At 33.3% G+C, this 17,244-nt stretch overlaps 3 protein-coding genes and 1 long non-coding RNA gene across 12 annotated transcripts; 2 read left to right on the forward strand and 2 right to left on the reverse strand.

The window, feature by feature from the left end:
- The first annotated feature begins 3,173 nt into the window (after nucleotides 1-3,173).
- On the forward strand, nucleotides 3,174-8,050 carry Pat1 (Protein interacting with APP tail-1). Of its 4 annotated transcripts, none has more exons than XM_076312209.1 (9): nucleotides 3,174-3,421; nucleotides 4,357-4,470; nucleotides 4,566-4,816; nucleotides 4,899-5,078; nucleotides 5,153-5,408; nucleotides 5,484-5,608; nucleotides 5,685-5,964; nucleotides 6,409-6,574; nucleotides 6,645-8,050. In XM_076312209.1, the coding sequence occupies exons 1-9, from the start codon at nucleotides 3,266-3,268 to the stop codon at nucleotides 6,872-6,874; spliced, it is 1,758 nt and encodes a 585-aa protein (XP_076168324.1). In that variant the 5' UTR covers nucleotides 3,174-3,265; the 3' UTR covers nucleotides 6,875-8,050. The 4 variants fall into 4 exon arrangements, with proteins under 4 accessions (XP_076168324.1, XP_076168325.1, XP_076168326.1 ...); XM_076312210.1 differs by having other exon boundaries at nucleotides 3,282-3,421; nucleotides 4,576-4,816; XM_076312211.1 differs by lacking the exon at nucleotides 3,174-3,421 and adding an exon at nucleotides 3,516-3,824 and having other exon boundaries at nucleotides 4,576-4,816.
- Nucleotides 8,051-8,236: 186 nt separating this feature from the next.
- Nucleotides 8,237-11,601, reverse strand: Rbpn-5 (Rab GTPase-binding effector protein rabaptin-5). 2 transcript variants are annotated; one of them, XM_076311319.1, is made up of 9 exons: nucleotides 11,263-11,601; nucleotides 10,983-11,090; nucleotides 10,444-10,889; nucleotides 9,761-10,257; nucleotides 9,346-9,627; nucleotides 9,042-9,261; nucleotides 8,849-8,959; nucleotides 8,561-8,775; nucleotides 8,237-8,469 (listed from the first exon to the last, which is right to left on the reverse strand). In XM_076311319.1, exons 1-8 carry the CDS (start codon nucleotides 11,309-11,311, stop codon nucleotides 8,608-8,610), a joined length of 1,881 nt encoding a protein of 626 aa, XP_076167434.1. In that variant the 5' UTR covers nucleotides 11,312-11,601; the 3' UTR covers nucleotides 8,237-8,469; nucleotides 8,561-8,607. The 2 variants fall into 2 exon arrangements, with proteins under 2 accessions (XP_076167434.1, XP_076167435.1); XM_076311320.1 differs by having other exon boundaries at nucleotides 10,456-10,889; nucleotides 11,263-11,600.
- On the reverse strand, nucleotides 11,592-13,629 carry LOC143146736 (uncharacterized). Of its 2 annotated transcripts, none has more exons than XR_012992061.1 (3): nucleotides 13,296-13,629; nucleotides 13,092-13,178; nucleotides 11,592-11,712 (listed from the first exon to the last, which is right to left on the reverse strand). It is a non-coding gene; the product is annotated as an uncharacterized LOC143146736 (long non-coding RNA). The 2 variants fall into 2 exon arrangements; XR_012992062.1 differs by lacking the exon at nucleotides 11,592-11,712 and adding an exon at nucleotides 12,008-12,712 and having other exon boundaries at nucleotides 13,025-13,178.
- LOC143146733 (zinc finger FYVE domain-containing protein 1) lies at nucleotides 13,150-17,230 on the forward strand. 4 transcript variants are annotated; one of them, XM_076311318.1, is made up of 8 exons: nucleotides 13,150-13,676; nucleotides 14,013-14,483; nucleotides 14,665-14,931; nucleotides 15,037-15,412; nucleotides 15,492-15,753; nucleotides 15,834-16,281; nucleotides 16,361-16,548; nucleotides 16,626-17,230. In XM_076311318.1, the coding sequence occupies exons 2-8, from the start codon at nucleotides 14,036-14,038 to the stop codon at nucleotides 16,635-16,637; spliced, it is 2,001 nt and encodes a 666-aa protein (XP_076167433.1). In that variant the 5' UTR covers nucleotides 13,150-13,676; nucleotides 14,013-14,035; the 3' UTR covers nucleotides 16,638-17,230. The 4 variants fall into 4 exon arrangements, with proteins under 4 accessions (XP_076167433.1, XP_076167429.1, XP_076167430.1 ...); XM_076311314.1 differs by having other exon boundaries at nucleotides 16,361-17,230; XM_076311315.1 differs by having other exon boundaries at nucleotides 13,150-13,338; nucleotides 16,361-17,230.
- The last annotated feature ends 14 nt before the right edge of the window (nucleotides 17,231-17,244 follow it).

A 17,244-nucleotide genomic window follows, 5' to 3' on the forward strand; every position in this document is an offset into this window, starting at 1 on the left:
TTACCTTAGACGTTTTCTTTGCTCGTCGTGTTCACAGGAGAAGGAAGCTCGGGCCGAGGAAGGCATGGCCCAATGCTGGCGCGATTAATCGGCCTCTTTCACGATCCCAACAATATCGATTCTCTCTTTTTTCTGAGACTTATATCTACCGTCGCGTTTTTGACATAAATGTTTAATCTAGGGTTATACAATACTTCCCAATTTCACGTTTAGAAAAAATTAAAATAAGCTTGGTTAAGTTGGTGCATAAGTTCCGTCCGTGGATTCTTTAATGTATACAAAATAAAAATCTTGTTACATTTAAAACACTCATACTACGGATATTGATAACAGAACGTAAAAGAAGTAAATTAGAAGTAAACTAGAGTAGAATCAAATTCAATTGGCCGCTCAAAATTATTGAGAGGTTAACCCCATCGTAATGCATCGTAGTATTTAGGTACTACACTACTCTACCATTTACAGATGGTCGTTTTTGCGCAAACCGACAAATACACGCTCTCTATCTTTCAAATGTGAGGGTACCCAAATATACCGTAAGAAAAGAGGTAATTTTTAAAATTATTTACTGTTAGGCAAGTGACCTTAAATAAACATCTGAATATGCGCTTAGACTAGACGAAACATGAAATTAAATTCATAGAAAGCAATAAACCCATAGTGTATATAGTCTTTTTGATTTAGAATAATCTGCCAAACATATTGAGAAAGTTTGTCACAGACACCTTGTATTTACAATATAATTCAAGTATCAAGTATTTAAAATTAATTAAATATTTGCTTTACGGGTTGACTTATGCAGCAACTTAATATTTGCTTGTAGATTACCGTTGATATAATTAGAAGGAACTCGATTTTTACTTTAGTGGCAAGTATGTGAACATTTCTATATGAATTTTAGGTATTTATTTATAGATAACAGAATATTTACATTCTACAATATATATCAAATGAAATATACTTATCTTAATTCTTTAAATTCGAATTCAACATAAATATTTTTAAGTAATAATTGAAATCTATATTAGAAATATAGAATATCGAAGCATTCCTTCGAAGTAGTTTCATCGCTTCGAGAAATAACGTCGTACGTCCCTCTGGTGCCATAGCAAGAAAACACGTTGATTTACCACTATAATTTGTGCTAGAGAGACATCTAAACATTAGTTCGAATGAGAGAAAGGATTATATGCAAAAAATCAATGATGCTGATTAAAACCTTTCCGACTGTCCTGAGAAGGACAGCCATTTATTGTTTTTTATAAATTTAAAACAAAGTGTCTTTTCAGGAACTTTCGCGGATAGGGCTTGGCCTCTGAGATCTAAAGTTCCTTTAACAAAAGAACGTCGAGGTGATAACACCGATACAGTACGATAATCGACTACGTTCTTAAACAATGTCTGTCCTTTGTTCACCCAGCGACAGACAAATGTGTTAAGGCACAAAGAGGGGACGCTGTCTCGTTACATCACAAAGGTAATCTAGTGGACTGTATTATCGACGCTTCGGAAATTTCGTAAAAGCGTTAGGCAGAGTGCAGGCGCGCAAAGTTGAATCTAACCTCGTCTCTATTGGCAAATACACGTTTTTCAGAGTGCCTCGAACGAAACCCTTCCAAGCGGAGATTGTAAATCTCCACTCGGTGTTTCACGAACGCAGAGAGCCACGGTTACTAGCAAACTAGTTCCGGTGGCTGATAGCAAATACTTAATTCATCGTACAGTCTCTCACTCAACAGACTTTTACCTCACGTCGAGAAAAGGGTTGAAAATGCAATCTATCTTGAGACTATATCTTCACTGAGCAATACGACTGTAGTGGTAGTTCGGCGAAAGACTGTGCATTCGAAAACACAATTGTTCTGTAATGCTACGTCCACTGTACAAGTGTGCTATTCGTTACATTGGTGGTGTTGATAGACCAGGTTAAAAAACTGCGTTAATGTCAGAGGGTTTAAAGAAAACAATCTGAATGTTTATGACGTTCGGTGAGCGCATGGCTAATCAATGATCATCCAAGGAATGGTCTCCGGTAGCTCTTAAATCGAATAACACTCGATCCAGAATTAGGTAAACCCACAGTTCTGAAGAGCAGAAATCTCAATATTTTAAAAGAGGACGAGTTGCTTGTAATGGTTGAGCACAAAATGAAGAGATTAGAAAGCACGGCGATTTCGTAGATCGAGAGTATAATAAAAAACCGAAATGCTCTGAATGAATATCGTCGACTTCGACAGCGCGTATACGAGAATGATTAATTTGCGTTACGCGGCGCTGTCTACCGTCTTATATCTATCTCTGTTCTTCCTATCATTCTCCCTCTCTCATTACTCTGACGTCACTACGCGACTCGAATATTCTTTTCGAACGGCGGACAACGGCCGCCCTTGTTTACTCGCTAATTCTAACCGAGAAACTAGAAAAATTGAAAGTCTTACTGAGACTATTATTCGAATAACGGAATTTCGACCAAGTTATCCCCGTGATAAATTCTGTATGATAATAGTCAACAAATTATGTAGTCGTTAAATTATTCTTAATTTAACGTCACTTTTAAACAATTAACATTCTTGATATATGACTTCTTTATGCCTGCACTACTTATTAGACACTATAGACACAATGCTTAGAACATATGAGAATTCTAAGCGGTCCTGGATTCTAGATCAAGCATATTTGAATCGCTATATTACTTATATCGTTTCGCGATCGATGTGCAACTTATAACGAATCCTCCAAAAATTCCATCCTTGCTTCGATGAGACCATTACATTATTGAAGACGGATCCGGTTACATTCAATACAACTTTACATACTTGAAATATATTATTTCAAAATATAAATATTACAAAATCGTTTTAACCATTATTTTTTTTCTACTCCATTCATAAGAGCAACGAAATAGTTTTGTTATTTAGGGTCGTTATTGTTTTGAACGAATCAATATTTCTGTTTAATTTTAGATAACAATATTGTAAGCGAAATATCGAAGTGTTGTTTCTGATTTTATTTTCAAACAAAATTTACCCGGTTTAGATTGCAGCAACAAGTGAAAAAACAAAAACAACGAAAAAAATTCGTGTTCTTATCTCATGCGCTAGTCGCACGTTTACTTTTACCATCTCTTCATTCCTAAAAGTGGGGGTTGTCGCTGGTGGTTGGATGGTAGAGCATCGCGGCAGCATATGCGCATGAAGGAAGAGACGTGACAGCAATTGTTGCGGCTGTGTTTGCGCGTTCGTGATTATCGAAGGCCCCTAGGAAAATGGTCGAAGAAAGCGAGCCACGGGTGTTTTCCCCAAAAACACTCTACGAACTTAGTGTGTCCACGATAGTCAGCGCGTCTGCAATAGACACATTTCTGAACTTGAAGTGTTTCTCCGATCTACCGAAGAATGTGATGTTCGATCTTTATTATCAGGTAAACGTCAAAACGTCTCCGCGCGTAGCTCTTCAGACACACACAGTCACCAGAGATTCGGACGGATATGTATATATTTTTTCCGTGTTTTGAGCGGAAATTTGTCTCCTTTGTCGTGTCACCTTTGAGAAGAATGATTTAGTCCTTTCATCGATTTAATTTTCGGCTGTGAGATCTTTGTGAAACAACAATGCTTTTTCACGTTCAACCAACACGTACATTATAATCGCAAAACTAAAACGAAACAATCATCGTACAATAAACTGTTTATCGTCGTGACACTTGCAGTACTGTGCTGATTGCATGTCCAATTTGAAGGGAAAAAATCAACAAATTTTAATTTGTCGTTTCGTACTGAACCAGGTTTTGATCTAAAGTGACATAAACCTAAATTCAGGGACGCGTGAGTTACATGTGTTTACTAAAAACGTAGCTTGCATTGACACGAAATAACAAAAATAAATATAATCGGTTGGAACAACACACGGTGATAAAAACGATACGTGTTGTACGTTTAACCTATACTTTCGGACCGTCGCTTTTGTACGTAATGATTCGCAGAATGATGATACAATTCATTAACTGTAAATTACATTTTAGTTCATATAATGTGTTTCGTCGTAATACCAAGTCAGTTTTCGTCGATTAATTTTTGTTTCGTGTGTGACGTGTTGAATGTAGTTTTGTTCGAGAATCTTGTGATCATAATAGTGCGATTATGTTGCTGCGATTACATTTTTTTAAATTTGTATTAATCTTTAATCGTCAGTGAACAAGATTCGTAAACTTTTAAAAGAACAAATTTCAAAGAACGAATTATAAATAATGACGTTATAAATAAGTAAAAGAAAAATATTCTTGCATTACTGATTGCTAAACATTAGTACAGATGATCAACAAACCTGACTAATTTCCTATTTGTTTTGACTTTATAGTTGTACAAAGCAAGGAGACTATGTTTACTGGGTGCGGAACTCAGCAATCTGGAGACGTTCTCCAAAATGTTAACGGTCACCAGTCGTCGTGTAGATTTATTAGAATGTTTCCAGGTAAAGAAATGCAAAGAGAATTAACAGATTCCTCCCATTTTTCATGCTAAGCTTTGATATATTGTCTGTAATTCCATTCCAATTACTTTCCCAAGGGTCTTATAGATCATGGAATACGAATCGGAAAAGAATTGACCATCAGATATTGTTTATGTTGTACACATATTGTTGAAAATCCAGCTGCACGAGAAAGAACAATAAATCTTGGTCTGAGACTTGGTGGATTTTTGAGTGAAGCTGGATGGTACATGGAGAGCAAACAAGTGTTGCTAGATTGTCAACAGTTATGTCTTGCAAATAATACTACACCTGAAAATTGGTGTCAAACATTAGAGTGTTGTCGTAGGTAAACGAAATTCAATATTTTAATTTTCAGTTTCTTTGTAAATGTATTGATTCTAATTCACAATCACTCTTCAAATGTTTAGACTATTGCACGTGCAAGCAGCATATTGTGCATTTGAATATGCAACAGACACACAACTGTTGGCTTTAGAAATGGTTAAACAACTAAAAGAGGCAGAATTTAACGAATGCAATTATGCTGCTCTATATGTTGAGTTCAGTATGCTCTACTACATGAAAAGTGAATATGATCACAGTTACAGGTACCTGTTATATTTTAGTTTTATAAATTTGATCATTGGTAAACTTTGCTAATTGTATTTATATTATTTTTTAGGTGGAGCATAGAAGCACTGAAACAATTGAAACCCACACTACCTGCACGCGTTACTATTGATGTTTTAAGACAAGCAGCAAAATCATGTGTACTAAAACGTGAACTTCCAAAAGCTGGTTTGTTGATCAAGCAAGCTCTGTATCTCGCTAGACAAGTATTTGATAGAGAACATCCAGTGTACAGTAATGTTCTTAAAGATTATGGATTTTATTTGTTAAATTTTGACAGCATCGTCAACAGTGTAACTATTTACAAGGTTAAGACATTATATAATGGTTAGGACATTATATATTTTATCGCTTTCTTATATTTTGCCATTCTCTTTTTGTAGAAAGCACTACATATTAGGAAACCAATATTTGGCAGAACGAATTTACACATTGCATTGGCACACGAGGATTTAGCATATGCCCTTTATGTATGCGAATATAATTCTGGTAAATTTCAACAAGCAAGGTAAGTGACTTTATAAGCCAATTCACTCTTAAAGTTTGAAAAAGTCATACAGTTTTATTCTACATTGTATGAACAGTGATCATATTGGGAAAGCAATAGACATAATGGAAAAGCTTTTACATGGAGATCATTTGTTGTTAGCAAGCGCAAGAAGAGTGCAAGCATTAATTCTCGAAGAAGTAGCGTTAGACAGTGCATCAGCATCAGTGTCACAACAAAATCTATTATTCAGGGCTAAATGCCTTCACATGTCTGCTTTACAATTAACGAGAAAAGTATTTGGCGAAATAAATGTACAAACTGCAAAACATTATGGAAATTTGGGGCGTCTATTTCAGAGTATGAGAAATTTTGAGGTACATGTTATGCATTGAATGTATATGAAGACTATCAAGAGAAGACAGGGAATGTTCAATAGTATTCATTTTCAGTAAATTGAACATTAAAATTCAAAAGTCTAAGGGGGTGACTAGTTAAGGTAATGAAACAAACAAACAAAAAATATAATAAACACAATCTTTATTATTGAAATTACACCAAAAGATATTAAGTGCTATGAAACTATTAAGGAAAAAGGAGCTCATAAATCTAAACTAATGTTAATCTAAAACTTAGGTGAATCTTAGTGAATATTCGTTCTTAGTTGCTAGATTGTGGGCAATACTCGTTTTCTTCAATTTTTAATCTTTAGCTCAATAGTACTTTTCATTTAGTGACATGTGGACATTTTCTGTTTTCCCTTGATAGTCTTCATATGACAAATATCATATTATTGTTATATTTTTTGTCATTTATTTTAGGCGGCCGAAGAAATGCACACTAGAGCTATAAGAATTAAAGAAAAATTGTTAGGACCAAATGATTACGAAGTTGGTTTGAGCATAGGACATTTAGCTTCGTTATATAATTTTCATATGAATCGATATAGGGACGCTGAGAAGCTTTATTATCGCAGCATCGCAATCGGTAAGTGTACAATACTTGCAATATCAGACTCGTGGTTATGCGTGTTTCACTACAACATTTTTTATATTAGGTTTAAAATTATTCGGTAAAAGCTATAGTGGCTTAGAATATGATTATCGAGGGCTTTTACACGTTTATACAAAACTGGACGAACACGAGAAAGTGATGGAATACCAAACTGCTTTGAATAATTGGAAAGTATTAAGATTTGAGCATGTTCGGTCTGAAGATCCACCAATTGATCTAGAAAGACGCCCACAACCAATCGGAGATGTAATTGATACATTCTTTTCTATCTAATATAAACTTGTAAACTTACTGTCGAATGTTGATATTCATTGATTCTCGTCGATCGATTCATACTAATTCCGATTTTGTTGGGGTAACTCGAGCCAAAGTATAAATGAAATCACGAGTTACATTATACGACTAGCATTTCGTAAATCATATATTTTTTCGGCTGTACTGTTACTAAGATTACTCAACGCTCTTTGAATTGTATGTACATAATATGATAAATTGTTATATTGCCAATACGTCACACGTGGATTTCAGACTTATTGTTAGTCGTATGAAATTCTTCATGTTTGTACTTTGTACCTCACCGTTTTGTACATGTTAATTACTTTTACAATTAGTTTTAGCAGTGAATCAAGTAAATTTAGACCTGAATGTTTTTGCGTTGCAATTGATTATCAACAGCATTTACAACACGTTTGTAATTTATGTATGATATTATAAGATTTCTAACTTACAGTAAGTGAGAAAACTGATAAAACGATTTTTAGTATACACATAATAATTATTTTATTTTAATGGTCAAGATGAAAGCAAACTGTTCATAGAATTTTTGAATATTTAATAGAGTGATACAATAAGGATAATTCGTAGTAAATATCAATTTCTAAAAGGTAAGACATATGTTAAGGAGAAAATTTACATAGAAAAAGGAGCTATCTTATATTACATGCGCTGCGCGTTTATTGTAAATTATACATGTGTACGGTTTATACACCATGTTTATGTATTATTTTTTATTTGATTTAAGATACTAAAAAACAACAAAATATTTGCGTTTGAAATTCGGAACTTTGAAATTGTTATTCTCAAACATTTTGTTTTGTTAGACATACCAAATGTCCAAGAAGAAAGTTGTCGAGATTCATTAATTTTTTCCATGTAAGTAAGAAGTAATCAACCAAAATGCCTACCCAAAGAAGAAAAGAGCCTTCTATTCACGCGGAAAGAATAAATGAATCCCAACAACATTCTATTCGGCCGTTAACGGTAATTGTACTAAATCAATTATATATACTACGCTTTCCTAACATTTTGTTCCTATATAAACATTTTAATAAATATTGAGTCTAGAACAATTTGTTGGCTTTCAGAATATTAAATTAGAAGAATTATATGATGCAACAGGAGTATGTAAAGATTTGTGCTTCTTTGAAAATAAATAAAAAAATAACAAAGTTTCTTTTTTCAAAGTATTTCGATACTAACACAAAAACATGAAATATATGTGTGCACATATCTTATTCATTTTTTCAAATAATATAAAACATTTTATGTATAAAAGTAATAGCTTTTGTGTAAGAATGAAGAAAAAAAATTGAAAATACTAAAAAAAAGTAATGGCAATGAATGAAACCTCTAATATACCTGTTCCATACGAAGCTTATTTTTAATGATGTAGATAACAAGACAGTAGATAAATATTCATAAATTTTTTGAATAACTCACATACATTCAAAAGCTTTAATCTTTTAAATTACAATAAACATTAAGTAGTACATAATTCGTATTTACACGATATTTATCTTATCACTCCAGTTGTCAGGTAATAGGAATTTTATCTAGCCCCCTCCCACACTAGCAGCTTCTACATCTTTCTGTAAGTAATATGAAAATAATTTTTCAGTTAATTCAACTGCATCGTTGAATTTGATTTACAAAAATTCATTAACCGCTGAATCAATTTACCAAATTGATATTGCACATCTTGCTGGATTGATTTTGCGTTATAATATTTAATCAGGTGTGTGTGGTGGTTCTTGGCTAAAATATGGTGCTGTATCTTGCACCAACAAAGTATGGCAAACATCACAGACTCTGGATGGTCTTTGTTTCGGTCCACTTTTCACGACATGCGAAAGGCAAGACTGACAAAATATATGGCCACAATGACGGCAATGCACCTATGAAATACACTTCAACCGTCATAGACTCGTACAGAAAATAAACATACCTTTTATTTTAGTTAAGTATTACCTTCTTTTTTGTAACCGTGAAAGAAGTGTGGCAACTAGGGCATTCTTCCACATCCTCTTCGTGTTGCCATCTTACTTCGCTACCAGCCTGCCTAATTCTTTCTAATTGTACCTATTGCCAATGGTAGAGTTCAAGTTGATATTACATTGTTCCAGCAACCTTATAACGTATTATCTTTATTAGTCTTTTATACCTGCAATGATTGCGACAATCTGACGAAGTCTTTCTGAACCGCTTCACTAGTATCTAACTCTTGCTGAAGACTGGTAACTCTTTGTCGTAATTCAGCTATTTTTGATTCAGCTTCTTTATTTTCTACCAAAAGTGTGTCAAGTTGTTTTTCTAAACGCTCGAGCATTTCTTCCTTTTCAGTAAGTGATCGATGATCTCTCATATATTTATCTAATTGTGTCCTGCAAAAGTATTGTAATTAAACTTGCAAAAATGTATGAATGCTAGGCAAGTATAATATTAAAAAACTGAATGAATAGTATTACCTTAGTCGGCTAATTTCATTTTTCAATGCCAATGTTTCTTGTTTTTTCACTCTACTTTCTTGTTCCATTTGTTCTTGGAGCAAAGTCACTTCATACCGTAATGTTTCTTCCTTCTCTTGCGCAACTTCTTGAGCAACTTTAGCGGTGATCAAATCTTCGCGCATTTTCAAAAGACTAACATGTAACTCCTCGACATTATTCGGCATATTGATGCTTTCGCTTTGCAGTTGCTGGGAATGCTTGCTTTGCTTACCAACGAGGTTCTCATTTTCCTTTTGCAGTCTGCAAAGATTTAACTAGATTTTCAATAAAATTTTGTCAGAAATGCCTCGGTAAAAGGTGTTACTTCATCTACATCTAAAATTCGGAAGTGACAATGAAATAAAAATTCGAATATCATTAGAAATTTTCTTACGCGACAAGGTGCCTCTGCACTCCTTCTCGGTCTCGCGTCAGTTTGACAAGTTCATCTCTGACATTTTTCTGAACTTGTTCAAACGTTTTTTTCAGTTCTGTTAAAGTCTGTTGCATCGTTTGTGAGGTGTCAGTGAGTTCTGCTACTTTGATTTTATGCTCTTCTTTCTTCTCGTTCCATTTCTCTTCCATTTCTTTACGAAACTCCACTTCCTTAGCTAAATCATCTTTCTGCGCTTGCAACATACGTTCTGAATCTGACAGCTGTTTTTCCAAATCTTTAGCATTTGCTTGCATCTTAACTAATTGTGCTTCATAATTTGCACACATATCGCAAGTTGGTTCAAAAGAACCTGATTCCCGTTGTTTTTTCTGCGATTGTGCTTCTTTACACTTTTGTAGCTCATCATCCGTTGCTCTCAGTTTTTCTTTTAAGGCTTTAATTTCTTCTTCGAGCGGCACTACCAATGAACGTAAAACTTCTGCATCCTCCTGTGCCTATAAAGCAATACTTTCTAACATTTGCACACCTAGGTGAAATTGATAAAAAAAAAAAACAAGCAGTAAAATAAACACCTCTTAATGATGTTTGAAATGATTTGTGAACAATTTCTGAAATGCAGTGCCATTCTATAAACTCATTGCAGAAAGGTTCAAAAATCATAAATTTTTAAGCTTACGTACATATCTTTTTACCTTCCTCATACTTTCTTCAAGATTGTCAGGACCTAAAGATAAAGCATCTGCACCTAGTTGTGAAACTACTTTCCGAGCTATTGTTTTTGTTACTGTGGACAGTGATATCTGTGGACTATCTATAGGTGGATCACGAGGTAACTGTGACTTTAACAATGCATTTTCTTCTTGCAATTTAGAGAGAGTCATCTTCAATGTAGACATTTCTGCATCAAACCGTTTGCGCGAGCATGAAGCTGTCTCCACTGTTTCGTGTATAACACGTTGTAAAGATGCTATCTCCTCTTGAGTTTTTCTTTTTTCAATAAGTATGTCGTTCTGAATTTTTATATCTGCAACAACCAGTTGACTTTTTGCTTCGTCCAATTCATTCTTCAGTCTTGTATTTTCTTCTTGTAGACTTGTGTTATCTTGTAATCTTCTCTTTAATTCTTCTGCAAATAAACTTTGTAAGTAGACAAATATTTGTACAATTACATTTTAGATTTCTATTGTGTACTTTTTTTATCCATATTGACTGAGTTTACCTTCTTTCTGAAGAAATAGTTCTTTTAACTTGGCTCTTTGAATGTTAAATTCCTCTCGCATCTTTATGTTCTCTGATTCCAGTCTAGTTACTTTTTCTTGTAGATCCTCTGAATCATAATGGATACTCAGTAAAATTACTCATATATAAAGAGAATAATAACAATATAAAAAAATAAGATATGATTTTTTGAAAGAATTTGTTGAAATTATTAAAGATAAATGTGTCATTGACGTGACATCGAAATAAATTTTGTGAAAGTCTTATTGTGTCGAACGTACCACTTCCGTTCATGTTGATCGTATTATCTTGCGTAGTAAGGTTCTCCATTGTTCAGCGAATTAACACAACTAAATGGAATTTTATCGAGGTAGGTCACTGCCTTTCGTGCAAGGTAGAAAAATGTATTCTGAAACTCTCCTTGGCCGAACCTTTTGGTGACATTATGACACAAGTGCCGCGACAGCCACTTTCAGATTTCACTGACATTCATTATACCGATGAGATTGTAGGATCGCGATCGCACGTAGCCATGCAGAACGATGTCACGTTTGATGAAACAGAAAATCAACCTCAACAATTTAGCGGTCTGCCAGCGGTGTATTATGAGCACTTCCTCGTTAATCGGTATCGATATTTTGAACGGTGCAAATTCGATAATCGATTCGTTGCAGCAGTCGACTACATCAAAATCTCGTTCGTATTGTAGCCACTTTAAAACATACGCGGCACTACGATGAATAATACACGTTACAATTTAATGTAAATCAATAATATTTTTGATGAGTATTACCATGACGTAGTAGAACCTTATATGCAAGTTTTACGTAAAAGGTTCGAGATTCTGTTTAAATTAAATAACACAAAATTATGTTATACTTTTTGTTACGTAAAATATAATTCAATGACGAACATTCATAAATTATTCAATAAATGATACATCTCATTTCCAAATAAATATTTTATAAACCATTTTATTAATTATTAAACGTATACCCATACACTTTATATATAATATTCATCTGTTATATATTTTGCATATTTTCTTGTATATAAGTTTATACTTTCTTGTTATAAACGTTTAATACTAAGTAATATTTTATGCTATAAATATTTATAAATTTATTTTAATCTTATGTTTGCAATATAGTCTTTATAATCAGACCGTTCGTTATTGCGACACGTTCAATAATCCGGTACTCAGCGATTGTTTTTACATTTCAACTTCTCAGTTTAAGACAATGCAAGTTGTTTACATTTATCGTCTTGTTAGACAATCAACGGAAAATAGTTAGTTACAAATACTATTTTAGTTACGTTTCATCTGATTACTTATCGAAATGCGAAAAGTGAAAACTTAAAACATTGTCTGTATAAATTGGATATAATCAAGCAGCTGGACTAAGAAGAAAAATTTAACGATTTAACTAATTGTTACGATGAAACGTATTCAATTCCCGTTTTCTCCTTACATTCTTAGATTTCTGATTGAGTTATATAGCTGCACAATACATAAATGTCCTCGATTTCCGAAAAGTATTACCTTTAAAAGTATGTCAAATTAATCGGACCTTTATTCTGAACAAAGAATATTATGAAACGCTTAACATTGATTAAATCGCTTTTGCGTCGTATGCGTCACACGACACACAACCGAGCAATCGTATGTGTTTCCACCGCTAGGTACGTCTCAGAGGTGTCAGACGCACTGGAAATGGAATCAGTACAGTACTAAAATCGAATAAAAACGGGTACCGTTTTAAAAAATTATTTAAAAATTTTATACCAATAAAAATTGGAAATTTCTGATATAACCCTTGCTTAGATTTTTATAAACTGGACCAGTAAAACTGTTTTCATATATAACATGATACCAGCAATAGGACTACATAATTTCGTTTATAAACCAATCAATTAATATAACAGTATGATCAGCAAAGCGCTCAAAGCCAAGCGTTAAATGAGTTACATCGGGATATTTTAAAAACTTATTGTTACTTTACAATATCCGAGTTACTGAAGCCTATGTTCATATTGCAATACCTTTACTTGTCCTACTCGAATGTGGGAGCCCCTAAACTTTGATGTCCTTAACACTTGGTATACACACCGCTGTTTTCCAATGCGCATGACCAAAAGGCCCATCTGACAACCACTGATAATTTTGATAACTCAGACCCCTCTGTCCCTCTTCATTCTAAATCAAACATATCCATAATTGCATTGGTTCCCTTCCACAATATCGATAATCGTAGCAATAAGTTTCATAACTGTATTTATACAAACAGAAAAAGAAGATGAAATATCTACTTACATTTCTTACGATATAAACAGTAAGTTCTCGCAGCGTTCTACAGGTAATCACTATGGCTGTGAAGCTGTCTCTATTAGCCATTTATAATTTCTACAATCGAGTAAGAAAAAACTGAAATACATTCGTAAGAAGAAAAGAGAACGCAGAATATTAGCCTTGAAGTCGCTTTCGATTGTGGATCGGGTAGTTTTTCGAAGATTGTCTGTTGCAATCAGCGGTGCATTTGCAACTGTATTGAACCGTACTATCAGTTGCAATAGGGGTATTGTTATCAATGAGCATTTAATTTTTTCAAAATCGGTCAAAATTCCTTATTCCTCATTAATTCTCACGAGAGAACCAAAACTTTGTTGAATCGTTGAATCGTTGAATCTCAAAAAGGTAAGAACACAGCTATCTTCGTTTCTGTCAATTTGCACAGTTAACCGGTTGTAAAATTACATACGCATTTTTCTTCATTTTTACCAGTATCGCGGAACAAGGTATCATTTCCCGTCTCGTTTAAATGTCATCTCAGCAATGCTATCTTTTAATGCAATTTTTCAAATGTAAATAGTTCAATAAGACTACAGTCGATTGTTATTTGAGTTTGTTGATAACAAGCAACTCTTAATTATCTTAAATATTTGACTGAAAAATGTTCTACAAAGTTCTGCTGTTATTCTATGTTTGTTGGTAGGATGACATGAATGTAAAACAACATTTGTCATATTTCAGAATTAACATTGGTGAACTACATCATGAGTGCATTATGTAGAGAACACATGTTGGAAGCTAATGGACCAGCTATTATGGAAAGTCTGAATAGTATGTGTATTTGTAACAATGATGTTCATCAACCCAGCCATGACTCAGTTTTCATAAATGGAATTCTTGAAAATGGATTACGTATCAAGTGTCGGTATAGTGCATCTAAGAGTTTCTTATTAATAGATGAACAAGGAAATCTTAAAGTTTCCAGTGCTGAACAATTTGTGCAAAAATTGAATTGTGACAAGAATGATCTCAAAGTGAAGGTGGTATCAATTTTTGGAAATACAAGTGATGACAAAAGTCACACACTGAATCAAATATTCTTTAAAGGAGAAGAAGTATTCAAAACTTCAAATAAGCAAAACTCTTGTACATTAAATGTTTGGGCAGCATTTGATCCAGTCCTTAATGTAATTTGTTTGGATACCAATTTAGGTATTAGCATCTACATTTGTATAGTATACTCTAATTCATAGTTTGCAAGTTATGGATAATATATAAAAGTTGTATACAAAAACTGATTAAAGATTGCTAGATTTTGAAGATTAAGGAGTACCACATGAATGTTAAATAAAAGCCTGTTTTATGTATAATCTATTTCATTCTTTTTATTTAGGTGCTACTGCTTATGGAAATGAATGGATGAGGCTACTGCTTAAAGTTCTCGCTGTGTCTGATATTGTAATATATAAAACACAATCTGAAAAACTGAAGAGGGATGTATTTACTTTTCTTGGTACAGCTTCACGAGCTTACAGTCATCATTTTCAAACTGCTTTGCTGACAATAGTGCAGAGAGAAGTTGTTCTAAACTCCTTAAGTACACTGGGACCAAGCATTCTAGTATTACATGAAACTAGATACACCAGACCTTTGAACAACAGTACATATTGTCACATTCTCAGATTGACAATAATTTCAAAATGAGAGCTTTTTTACCAATTAAAAAGGTTATTCCATAATAAATATACTACTTTTTCTGTCATAGGTAGTTCGGAAAGCACTGAAGATATTCTTAAAAATCAATTTATTCATATGAAACTTGAAACAGAATCATTTAGTTCGATAAAATATGTTGGCCTGCAAACATCAAATTCCACAGAATTGGATTATGAATCTTTGCAGACTATCATTAAGAATGAAATAAACAATACAACTGTGCGATCTGCTAGGCAGCCATACTTTGTTTACAATATATTGAAAGTTCTAAATGATAAGTTTTCTGAAAAAATTGAGAATTTTTCCAACATTTTGTTCCCTAAACAGTATTTTACATGTCCTATTAAATGTCTTAGTTGTGGATGTAGATGTAGCAATAACATGGGACACCTCCACGAGGAAAAACCACACAGTTGCAATACCAGGTTAGCCTTATAATTAGATAAAGTTTTGTGATTCAAAAAATAATCGTTAAAAATTATTACACTAATTAATATTTTATAGGTGCAGATATCAACATCAATATGAAAATCTAGTATATATATGTAAAAAGTGTTATAATAATGGAAGTGAAATACAAGTTACAAAAAGAATTCAATCACAAAATGATAGTACTTGGTATGGATTAGTTAAATATGCATGGTCCGGGGATGTGATAGAATGCCCACATTGCGGAGAGATTTATAGAAGTCGTCAGTATTGGTACGGTAATAAAAATCCTGAAGAATTAGTTGTCAGCACAAAAATTTCACACGTATGGGATATGGTATGTTAGTAGTGTATTATTCCTTCATTTTTTTCTTAACTAAATCATTGTTTATTAATAGTTCAAATTTTTTCTTCTAGCCAAATCATTTAGTAACATCACAAAATACAGCCCAAAGAGTAATTGATGGTGTGACGTATATCACTGAAGCTGTATCTAATGTTTCTTTACAACCATCAAAGGTACTCTCGGCATGGGTTACTGATCAGGTAGCACCATCTTATTGGAGACCTAACAATGAAATACAGCACTGCCACAAATGTAAAAACGTATTTGGACCAACGGATACGAAACATCACTGTCGAGCATGCGGTGAAGGCTTTTGCTCAAAATGTTCGTCCAACACAATGTGTGTTCCGTTGAGAAACTGGCATACACCTGTACGAGTCTGTGATACGTGTTACAATAAAGATTCAAATTCTAATGATGAAACAACTGAATATTCTGAGGATGTAAACGCCAGAAAAGTATCAGAACAAATAGTGTCTACTTTGAGTGCAGTTGGCACAGTTTTGAGCTATTCAAAATGTAAGAAGATAAGTAAGAATTGCAATTACATTGACGTGTTAAAATTCTTTGATCACTTAATGTTTTGTAATTTATCCAGCATTCATAAAGGATACAGTTCGACCTTCCTATTGGATTCCCGATTCGGAGATCGTTAATTGTTGTATATGTCATCAAAAATTTTCCATTATATTTCCTCTACATCACTGCAGAGATTGTGGACGTGGAGTATGTCAAAATTGCTCACAACATCGTAGTGCTGTACCACACAGGGGATGGAATAATCCAGTTCGTATTTGTGACTCTTGTAAAAAGATTGATTAAGGGTTGTTTGATAAAAAATTAATACAGAGAAAATTTATTAGAAACGTCATTAATTCTTCTGCACAATTATACGATGATAAATTAGATGTTATAAAGCCGATCAAAGCAATATTGTTTATTTCTCAAATTTTGTATATGCTTACAATTCATGTGCATTATAATTTTACAACGTCTATACATGTCCGGATGATTTTTATTTGATCTGCAACGTCTTTGTACATCTTTCACCATTGAACGAACCAAAAGTGGATATTTTAATACATTACTGTAAAAAGTTTTTCCTATGGATTGTGCCATATGAATGTATTTACATTTTCTATGAAAACTGCGTTTTAAGAAACAGATCCATCGTTAAGATTATAATACCACACAGTATAGAGTATATGATACAACAGTATATTGTAGCAGTATGTTGTGGAATCGTAAATAATAATGCAAAATATTCCTGTCAACGAAATGAAACGAACTTTGTCGATTTACTGAGCAGTGATTGTTACAGATTCCAAAAAAAGCATTTGTCGATTATTTTGTTATAATTTTTAATAGGTATACAATTTTACATAATTTAAAGAAAAGAGAGTTACTTTACATTAAATGCTGTAAATTATTTTTATTTAAAATAGCAAAATAAAGTATTGATACTTGAATAAAATGCCGTTT

Source organism: Ptiloglossa arizonensis, chromosome 5 (genome assembly GCF_051014685.1).
Source record: "Ptiloglossa arizonensis isolate GNS036 chromosome 5, iyPtiAriz1_principal, whole genome shotgun sequence".
NCBI classification, from domain to species: Eukaryota; Metazoa; Arthropoda; class Insecta; order Hymenoptera; family Colletidae; genus Ptiloglossa; species Ptiloglossa arizonensis.